This window comes from Cyprinodon variegatus, unplaced genomic scaffold, assembly GCF_000732505.1.
Source record: "Cyprinodon variegatus isolate N-32 unplaced genomic scaffold, C_variegatus-1.0 Scaffold411, whole genome shotgun sequence".
Classification (NCBI taxonomy): domain Eukaryota; kingdom Metazoa; phylum Chordata; class Actinopteri; order Cyprinodontiformes; family Cyprinodontidae; genus Cyprinodon; species Cyprinodon variegatus.
In genome coordinates, this window is record NW_015150864.1 from 87,490 (window position 1) to 98,483 (window position 10,994).

A 10,994-nucleotide genomic window follows, 5' to 3' on the forward strand; every position below is an offset into this window, starting at 1 on the left:
CTGGATCTCTGCTCTGCATTTATGCTGCCGATCTGACGGGCTTTGGGCTGTTTGGCCAATCAGGAGCTTTAAAACTCCAGACAATGGGCTGAATTTAATGGCTGTCATGTAGAACAGGTGGGATGCTTTATCTGCATGCCACTCATCAGAAAGGTCAGTGGGAAACTGTTTTCCATGAGGATGACACGGGAAAATTTAGTTCCTTTGAGTGATTCGTAAACTTGGACTTTGACCTCTAAATAAACAGATGCCTAAAAAAAGGACAAGCTAGAAATAAAATAATAAGAAAATGTCTAACAATGATAAAAAAAAAAATTAACCAGTTGAATATGTGTCACATACAGAGGAATACAAATATTTGAATGCCATAAAGTTATTTAATTATTTATTTTTCCACTTTGTTTTCTTATTATAGACAAAATTCTGCTGAGTAACAGTTTCAGATTTTATTTTCCCAATTTCTTTTCCCACTATGTGCTTCTCAGCAATGCACTGCATCCAAAGCAGATGGTTTGTTAGTGGAGTGGCCTCTTGTGTTCTCCTTGCCTGAGAACGGCTCCCGAGGCTTTGTTGGGACCAGACACACGTCCATTGTGTGCGCGGCTGATCTCCCTGCATACAGAAGTGTGGGAAGCCGTGTGTCGCAGCAGCTCCCAGCAGCAGTGAAAGAAGAGGGCGTGTGACTGGGGCACAGCCAGCCTTCTGCAGGCGGACATACTGGGAAACTTGAGTCAACCTCTGAGGTGATAGCACTGTGATACACAAACAGATGGGAGATGAGATAATCAGGAAGGTGAATCCACCTTAAGCAAGAGAGAATGACAACTTTAAGTGATTTTTATGGGAAAAAAATAAATTTGAGTAGATAAGAATTTAAGGTTATTGTCATAAATGATCATGTGAAATGAATTAATCTAGTAAATTCATCTTTAAACAGCTACAGCAGACCAAAGGAATGTTTACAATGAGCTAAGATCTGAGTTTCTCTTTTTGTTTTCCATATTCAGGTAACGACTGAGTTATTACCTGATCTTAACTGACTCAAAATCTGAGTCTGTTTAGATTAATCACAGGAAGGCATGGTGAATTTATTACTAACTTACAGTTACTAACTTACAGTTATTAATATTTACTCATAAAAAAAGCATAATTTAATCAGATCAGATTTATTAAATTCAGCTTTTCATATATTCTGAACAAATATAATCTCAGGAGACTTTACAAGACAAACAATTTCAAATTACATCAAGAAATGAATCAACCCAATAAAAAACAGAATTCTATTCAAACACATGCATTTTAATGAGCACTTAGAGAAGTACAAAGCAGACAAGGTCAGTTAATTGCACCCTTTAGTGCATCATTTTCAAACCAGGAAACACCCAGTTGAATCTATTAGGGTTCCTTCTTCAGAGCAAACTGTCAGTGGAAAGTTGATTTCTTTTAGTCACTTTTGGTATTTTATTTGTGTTTATATTCTAGTTCCTTGTTTCTTATGTTCATTGTATTTTATCAGTCATTTATTCCATTTTTTCAGCTCAACTTCAGTTACTTGCCCTCCCTCACAGCTGCACCTCGTTTCTAATCAGCCACCTGCTCCTTGTTCAGTAATAGACTCTCCAGCTTAAATGCCTCTCAGTTTCTCAGTTCTGGGTAAGATTATCGTGATTTTCCCACCAGTGTGTTTCTTTGAGATCATTTTGTGACGTTTTATCCAGAAATTTGTCCATGGACTTTAGTTTTTGAACTTTCCTGTTAATGTAAAACTGTTTTTTCTCACCTGCCTCCTCCCTAATCTTGGGTCCTGCTGTGCATAACAAGAAACTTTACTTTTATTTTAAAATAAAATGTCCACATATTGCAGTTTATTTAAATTGGACAATTAAGAACTGAGATGTATGAGAATTTGCATTTAGTATCTGGCTGTTATCACCAATTATAAATAAAAAGTTTTTTAAACTTGGGTAAAGTGTTTTGGAAAAAGTGTTCAGCAATTAGCAATATACTTTTATATCATGTTTAAAGGCATTGCTAATATATTAATGTTCAATTATTCATTAATCTTCACAAAAAAAGCTTAAATTAGTGCAAAAAAAAAAAACTAAATTTCAAGGGTGCACCCATCCTCCTACTGTCTAATAAGAAAGTTTCAGATTTTCTAGAAATGGTCTAGACATTTTTTTTTTTATGTGGTCCAAATAAACATTGCGATTTGCTTTGAATTGTTGCAAAACTGAATATATATCCAATAATATATATCATATGCATCAAACTAGAGGCCTACAGACCACCTCAGCCTCAGCTGACAAAAAGTGGTATGCCCAAAAGTAGAGGCATATGTTCTGTTAAAGTGTAAAAAGTGGCAGAAATCCAGTCCCATGTGCTCTTTGTAAATTAAATGGTGAAGTCAAAAGCTTCTTGTTAAAAACTTAGATAATCTGGGCTCTCAATTAGAAGTATATTAAATCCTACAGTGTCTTTATAGGGCTTTGCCTTCTGGATGCTTGTTTTTATGAAAGCTGGTCTGACTTTTCCAGATGCTCTTTGGGTTTTAGGGCAAAGTAAGCATATATGGATTGGTCATTTGTGAAATGTTATATTAGTGACCACCTACATCTTTCTGATCTACCTTTTGATTCCAAGTTCGATGTTTTTTAAGATTTTCTCAGGGGTTTTATTTGTCATTAGAAGTTTGTAGGGTCATAATAGTGAGATTCTGATTTCTCGTGAATCCATTCCTCCAACTTACTGTTGGATCTGTGGGTCTTTGCTTGGCTGAAGGTTCCCACAGTTTCAGCCAATCACAGATCTAAATGAGACAATACAGCATGTGTGGCAGCAGCACGCTGTCATTTTTGCCTGGGGCTTTATGTTTAGATCTCAAGGGAGCAGATGGAGCCGACACACAAAGCACTGTGTGAATGTGAGAGGGTGCTGACCCTGTAGAGAGAGCTTATCTGCCGGCTAATGCTGGGATCAATTACTTAAACTGAGCACACGCCCTTCAGCCCAGTACGCACGTGGTGGGTTAACGTTCACGATGATGGTTCTAAGATAAATCAAAAATAAACATTTTTTTAGATGAGGATATAAAATTTTATTCAAGTATTTTATTAATAAAGCACAAAACAAGGAAATCACCCAGTTTTTACTCTGTTATTTCCTGGGTATATTATGTTAGAGCAATGTTAATTCTAGTTTCCAAGTAATGATATTATCTATGGCATATCTATTCCATGAGATTAACAAGCTGATCTAAGTTTCCCACACTAAGTGTCTCTATGGCTATTCTATGACAGATGTTGGCTCTGTCTCCCTGGAGAAACACAGGCTCACATAACTAACCATGCAGGAGGGAAGCAACGCCATTGGCTGGCTCTGAATTTGAATTGAAACAAAATATGCCAGAGAGGACTGAACAGCCAAACTGAATTATTATGATCAATTCACAATTTCTTGTCTTAACTGTTTTAGAATTGTAACTTATTACCAAACTTTATGTAAAATGAAATTAGCAGCTATTATGGTGGTGGATCCCATTTTCTCTTTCCCCAAATCTTTCCAAACCATTTTAGGACGTAAAACTAAGTTAGAAACAGGAAGGACAATTAGCCCAGATCTTTATCAGCACTTCTAGAGTAGCTCCTTTTTTCTTGTGTTTTAATTTTTGAATTGTTTAGTAATTCATAAAACTTTACATTAACATTTAGGCAACATTATATCCTTTTTCTTTATAATCTAAAAACATTTTTATAGCTGACATGATTAATGCCTTGATTCAACATAGACAATATTTATGCCATTATAGGTAATTGGCTCTACTTTGCAGTTGGCATTCCTATTACTCACACTAAAGAAAAAACTGAAATCTAAATAAGTTATTGTCTCCTAAAATAAGGGATTTGTCTTGAATTGAGCATATAAGTGAGACACTGCCAATTGAACAAGACAATTTACATTTAAAATAAGAAAAAAACAATTGCGTTGTCATATTTCAAGTGCATATTATCTAATTAAAAGTAAAATACTAATTCCATTGGAAAATCATGTTATTTGCGTGCTGAAATTAGGGGAAAATTAATTTAATTCAAGTCCATCCATCCATTCATTTTCCATCACGCTTAGCCCAGCTGGGGTCACGAGGGGTGCTGGTGCCTATCACTAGCTGTCAATGGGTGAGAGGCGGGGTACACCCTTGATAGGACACACTCACACCTGAGGAGAAGCCAATTAACCTAACAGTCATGTTTTGGACTGTGGGAGGGAGCTGGAGTACCCAGAGAGAACCCATTCATGCACAGGGAGAAGATGCAAACTCCATGCAGAGAGACCCCTGAAACCTTCTTGCAACCAGGCAGCAGTGCTACCCACTGCATCACTATGCAGTGGGTAGCACTGCATAGAGCATTTGCTTAATATCCTTATTTTTAGAAAATTAGATATCAGACCTAATTGTCAATAATAATTTACTTTTTTTTCAAACAGTGGTATAAATAAATAATTTAGAGACATTTCTAGTATCTCATAACTTTTTTTTGCTGTAATCTTTTGGCGCTGTAAAAACCACCATTTCCCAAATGTGGGGCAGTAAAGGGATTTTCTATTCTATTCTATTCTATTCTATTCTATTCTATTCTATTCTAAAATGTCCTTCAAGCAGATTTATGATTCATCGTGGTGTGTCCTAAAAGACTGTTTAATTTGTGAATATTTACAAAGTTTACAGTTGATTAATAATTGTTTTCTAGATCCTTAGGTGTAAAAAAGGAATAATCAGATAAAGATAATTTATTATGCGCTTTAGTGCAAAAACTGAAGGACTTAAAGAAATTAATAAATGATCTAGTAGAAAACTATCCTTTTTTAAAGTCTTTATTCTAACCCAAAGACTTTATTGAAAAAGTCCCCTTTTCTACACTCTTGTACACTTTTGTATTTTGAATCCTGCCCCTAATGTAACACAAACACAACAAAAAGTTAAAATTTAATTTCTTATTAGAGATGAACACGTTGAACACAGTATACCAATGCCTCAAGTAGGAACAGTGAATTCAATTTTGAATTGTTACTGTATACAGCTGAAAAGCATTCATTGCAATTTTTCATGTGTTTAACCCATCTGTGTATTATTTAACTCTTTAGGATTAGGCAATTGCAGCTACTGAAGATATTTATAGTGTACTGAATCCAAATAGAGTCTGGTTCCTTTAAGGGAATTATCATCATAAGCTGTTAAAAGAAAGAACAAAACATCAATATATAATTTTCTTCAGGTTATCGCAACAGCATAGAATGAGCCAAAAGCATTTCATCTGGTAGTATTTGTTTATTCAACAAGGCACAATGAGCAATTTGAATTGTTAAAGCTCCAACAATGATGATACATCAACAACAATAAAACTTAATTTTGTATAGAAGTTATACAAGACATAATGCACTCATAGAGAGTAAAGAAAAAAACATCTGTCTTTATAAAAGACAAAGTACAGTATTTCAGAGGAAATTTACTCTTTATATGGAGTAAACATTGCTGATCTAATCAACATAATAAAGATCATAGCAAATGCTAAAATCACATTCACCATGATTATAACTAAAGAAAGTTGTTTTTCTTTAAGTTAATGCTTTCACAAATAAACTGTGGCAATGGCAAAAATAAATCTTTTTTAAAAAGATGTAGTATTTTTTAGAGATTGTTTCTTTTTACTATAAAAACAAGATCGTTTGTGGAAAAAGTAAAATGTTTCCCAATTGAAACGGATATCATTGTTAAGAATTTGTAATTAAACTTACAAAATACAGAACAATGAGAAAACTTTTCAAAATAAAAGCCTAATTATTCTAGTCTTAGAACAGACTGTAAACATTGAATAGAGTTAAGCTCCTCTCAAAAAGGATAGTTAAACCTTGATCACAAATAATCAAAAGATAATTAGTGATTAAAGTATTCCTACTACTGCATTATCAATAATGCTAGCGTAGAAGATTCATGCAACATGCATGAGAATATATATATCTTTTTAGAACTAAAGACAACGCTGCAGGCATTTTCTCTGGAAATGTAATTACAGAAAATACATATTCAGAATGAATAATATATTCTGTATAAACAAAATAAAATATAATCCTTTAAAAAAGAATTGATTCCAAGACTGTTTAAACCAACGTGGTCTAATTTTCTCTCATAGGAAAAACAGTCTGTAGGTTTCTAAAACGGCCTCCAGAGTGTGCTGCAGGTTGAATTCTTATTTTTACTGATTTCACTTTGTCCTGTTGAGCCCAAAAGAGATGCTTCTCTCAAGTTTTCCTCAGAGGAAGACTGTAGATTGTTGAAGTGGTTCAGCAGACATCTCTGGGACTGTGTCTTCAGATCATCTTTAGACAGGAAGTGCACAGCCTCTTCAACACATGTGGAATAGCCTTGATCAACAGCCACTGAGTTCACATCTGGATGTTTTCTTTCTTTCTGCAGTCGTCTCAGGAAGCAGACTGTCATCTCCAGGATGTCAGCTTTCTCCAGCTTGGAGTCTGGCTGCTGTTTGAGGAACTCTGGACCCAGGAGAGTCTTGAGCTGCTCGATGCTGCTGTTGATTCGCTCTCTGCGTAATTTTTCCACCAGAGGCTTTCTGAGCTGCAGAAACAAAAATAAGACTGTCAATTAAACTTACTTTGCTTTGTAGCATGGGTATCATAATTCAAAAACTCACATGAAGAATGACTCATATTCTATAAACTTCCTATTTACCTTGTGGTTCAGAATCTGATGCTCCTGGGAGATGGTCGTTGCTGTTGGGATTGAAGGTGCCATGCTTGGATCTTTGTGCTGTAGGGGTCTCTGTAGAGAGAATCTGATCTCTGCAGCTTCCACCCTCCTATTTATATTCCCACATCTCCATTTGAATGTGTGGGTCTCTGCTTGGCAGCAGTTTCCCACAGTCTGAACCAATCAGAAAGCTCTGCCGGACAATAAGGTATGTGGGGCGGCAACACACTCCCATTATTGCTGGAGGGATAATGGTTAGATTTCAGAGGGAGCAGGTGGAAGACGCTAAAAGAGCTCTGTGTGAATGTGGGAAAGTGGTGACCCTGCAGAAGGGCTGCCTGATGCTGAGATCAATATCTTTGACTGAGCACACACACATCAACCCAACACGCATCTGGATGATGTTTGTTTGTTAGCTTTTAATGCTGTATATACATTAAACACAATAACATATAGCATAAAATAATAATATAATTATTTATCGTTAATTATATTCCGGGAAACAGGTAATTGGAAATATCTGTGTTGTTTCAGATTGACCAAATTTTTAAACCTGAAACTGAACAGCCAAATTTCAGAGGATAAATAGTATCAATTGAATTACATTTTTTATGAATTATTTTTTATTATGTTTAAAAAGAATTAGATAGATATTTGAAAGATGCTAATATCCAGATGCAGACAGCTTAAATGGCGTGTGTCTCTTGCAGGCAAACTGAGAAGCAGATTGATCTGAAATGACCTGTTTCCTTCCTTCAGTGCAGCACAAAGGAATTTCTCAGACATATGCTGGCTGTGTGTTCCTAAAGCAACAGAGTGTTACATCACCAACTGTCTGAAGGGAAAGAAGCTTAGCTTTAGAAATAAGTAAAATCTTAAACACTGTTTGAATTCATGTTTACACTAATTTATTGTAGATTATGAAAGTTAAGTATCATCAATGAAGAGCTTTGATTTGAAGAAGACTTTGTGACGTGTGCCTAATCTGTTAAAGAAATTCTTTGGCTTCTTATGGAATAAGATCTTTGTATAGTACTGAAAAAAAAGGTACTTTATGAAAAAATATAGGGGCAAAGGAACTAAAAGTTAATATAAAGATAAAACACTTATTGACAAAAAAGGATTTAAATGTTAGAAAAGTATAAAAAAGTAATTGAATTTGAAATTAAAGTAATTCAAATTTCTATATAAGTTTACATTTAAAACAATTAAAAAGGAAGACACGATAACCTACAAATTAATCTTTGACTTTTATAAGGAAGCTGCACTGCAAGGTTTTTGTTCATGATCAGAGGGAGCTAATAGCTTCGGCACATCTGAGGTTATAGAGAGTTCATAACAGAAAACACTGAATCTAAAAATGGCTCCTTTGATAAGTTTGATCCTGAAAGCTAGATAAAAAAGAATGCAGTGATTTGCTTAAATAACACGCTAGAAGCAACTCTGACATTTATATTGACTTGAGAATGGAAAGTGTCTTTAATAAAGGACAAGATTTGCCGTTATATTCTTACTGACCATAGAACCAAAGCAAAGGTCTGATATATGATCCAGCTTCTTGGTAATAATCAGGAATCTTTGCAGTTTGGGTTTATAAGCTGTTGCTGCCATATTAATGTTTTTTTTTTTTACAGAGCTAAAGATACTATTACAATGATAACAAATAAAAAACACAAAAAAAAATTTTCTAGTGCTGTTTTTTTTTCTGGCTTTCATATTTAAAATTGGAATTCAGTGATTTGCACAACTCCAGATTCCTTTGCCTTATTTCCATTTACTCCACATCTTTGTAATCGTATTCACATTTTAAAGAAGAAAAGTCTTCATACAGCTGATTGTTAAATCACTGTTGTGAAGCTATGTTACGTTGAAAGACCACAATGAGCATTACAGTTATCTAACATGTGATAAAAGTGTGTAATATATCTAAATAAAGTTAACCTGAGAAGGGCCATTAAAGGGGGTCAATATTGCTTGCACAAATTTATAATTGCCCAATCATTAATGATAATTCCAGTCAGCCATGTACAAATTAACCATTGTAAATGATAATCCAGATAACCTCAACCAGTAGGTGATGATCAGTTTAAGAGTTTTAGTTTTTCTTCATCAGAAAATAATGGCAAAAACACATTGTTTTAATTTATTAAATAAGTTGTTGTATTGTAATTAGAAATGAAACACAAGGCTGTTTTGATAATAGATTATTTACCATCACACATTAATACGGATGATGATTATGTTGGGTGACTAATGTAAAAAAAAATGACTAAATGCGTAGCGCTTTTAAAACTGGTTATTAAAAAAGTAATACAACCTATCTAAAGGTTGGCAACGATTTCTTTTAGTGCTCAAATTCAGCTTTCTGTGTCCTATTTCCATTAACTACAGATCTTTGTAATCATATTCAATGTTTAAAAGGAGAAGCTAATATACATATCCTAACCCTCGTGACTTGAAATGTCAGGTTTTTTTTAATAGATCTCCCTTAGATTCTGATGTTTTTAATGGTTGACTGTGTTGCAGAACATAAAAAAAATCATATTTTACTGTTTGCAAAACTTTATCATATCTGTATTAGTTTTTATATTGAGAAAATCTAAAAAGGTAGTGACAGTAATAGTGAAAGTGGAGCAGCCCTTGCATGAGGGATGCTTCCATTTAACCTTCATCCTCAGGGCAAAGGTCAGACTCTATTGTCCCTCAGCGGCTCTGTGAGTAGGTTTATTCTGGTTTCCCACACTCTGTCCTTTCACCACATTCACCCAAAGAACAATACAAGTGTGTCCATCCCAGACATGGCACTATTAACCTCCATTTGTCCAAAATTCTCTGTGAAGATGCACAGCATTGGCACATGTAATTCTTATACCGGTAAGTTGTTTTTATTTCATTTATAGGAAAATATATTTTTGATCATTAGATATGTTGTAAAAATTGGGAAAATCTGTAGTTCCTATAAAGAAATCATTACATAAACTACTAGACTAATTGAAATGTGTAAACTTATTTAATCTTTTTTTATAGGCCCTGCCATATGAAACACTGACCTCCAACCAATAGGCGATAAAGACATTTAACAACAGTGTGTAGATCATTAAAAGACCCATTTCAAAGACAGCAATGTAAAAACATCTAAAAAAAAAAAAAAACTAACACTAACCTCTCAGACCATGTTCACAGAAAAGTAAAAACAAACACTTGTTGATTCTAAAAACAGATTATTTAAACGTATTCAAAACAAAGTTCACATTGTACCTTTATGTACAAAATACATTGTATAGGACAATTTTTTTTTTTTAAATCTTTAAATAGGTCGTGTATAAGTCCTCAGAAAAAAAGACCTTTTCACATCTTGCAGCAAAAAAATTTACTTTTAAAGAGTTTATCAAAATGATTAGAACTAAAAGTTACCTTGATGTGAGTCATCAAATCTTCAGTATCTTCAAACCAAATAAATACTTCAGAATAGAAAAACTGTTAAATCCTGAAAACAAACTTTCTCTCATCAAGTAAACGAAGATTTACATATTATAAAAGAACAATTAATCACAATTAAATGACGAAGAATGGTCAATTAAAGTAACAAAAGAAAAGCTGTTGCATTGATTTGATTATATTCCCACACTCTAAAAACAAGTGGGTCAGAAATAACCCAAACTGGGTTATTTCCGGCCAAACTGCTGGGCTATTAAAGCACCATCCCAGCAGTAGTGGATTTGACCCAGCGAGATGATGGGCTGATCTTTTATAACAAATGGGTTATTATATTCTACCAAAATGATGGGTTGAAATAGATGCAAATTTGGATAAATTCAACCACATATATTTGTTAATAGCCTCTACCCAAATGCTGGGTCAAATTGTGGTTGTTTTAACCAATGTGTTACTTCTTTACCTACATGCTAGGTGAAATTAACCTCAGATTTTGATTGTTTCACTAGCTACATATATCTATTCAGTAATCTTTTTAAATCCTTGGTAAACCTGTGAAATACCTCAGATTTCTTCTTAGATATTACAGTACAATCACTAAGAAAATAAATTGCAATAGACTATTCATTCCTATGTCAATATACATGCTCAATTTGGTAAATTTGTAAAGTATGTTTTATGTAATAAACAAGATGTATTACTACTCAAAACCCACATTACATAAAAGGAAGTAGTAAAGTTAGAACAAGAACTTGGTAGGGTTATTGATGACGGCGTCTGGGACTCAGCATTAACT

The 10,994-nt window shown here is 34.1% G+C and overlaps 1 protein-coding gene across 1 annotated transcript; it reads right to left on the minus strand.

The window, feature by feature from the left end:
- Positions 1 to 5,903: 5,903 nt before the first annotated feature.
- LOC107093167 (transcription factor HES-5-like) lies at positions 5,904 to 6,904 on the minus strand. Its single transcript, XM_015388029.1, has 2 exons — positions 6,746 to 6,904; positions 5,904 to 6,631 (listed from the first exon to the last, which is right to left on the minus strand). Exons 1-2 carry the CDS (start codon positions 6,806 to 6,808, stop codon positions 6,209 to 6,211), a joined length of 486 nt encoding a protein of 161 aa, XP_015243515.1. The 5' UTR covers positions 6,809 to 6,904; the 3' UTR covers positions 5,904 to 6,208.
- Positions 6,905 to 10,994: the final 4,090 nt, after the last annotated feature.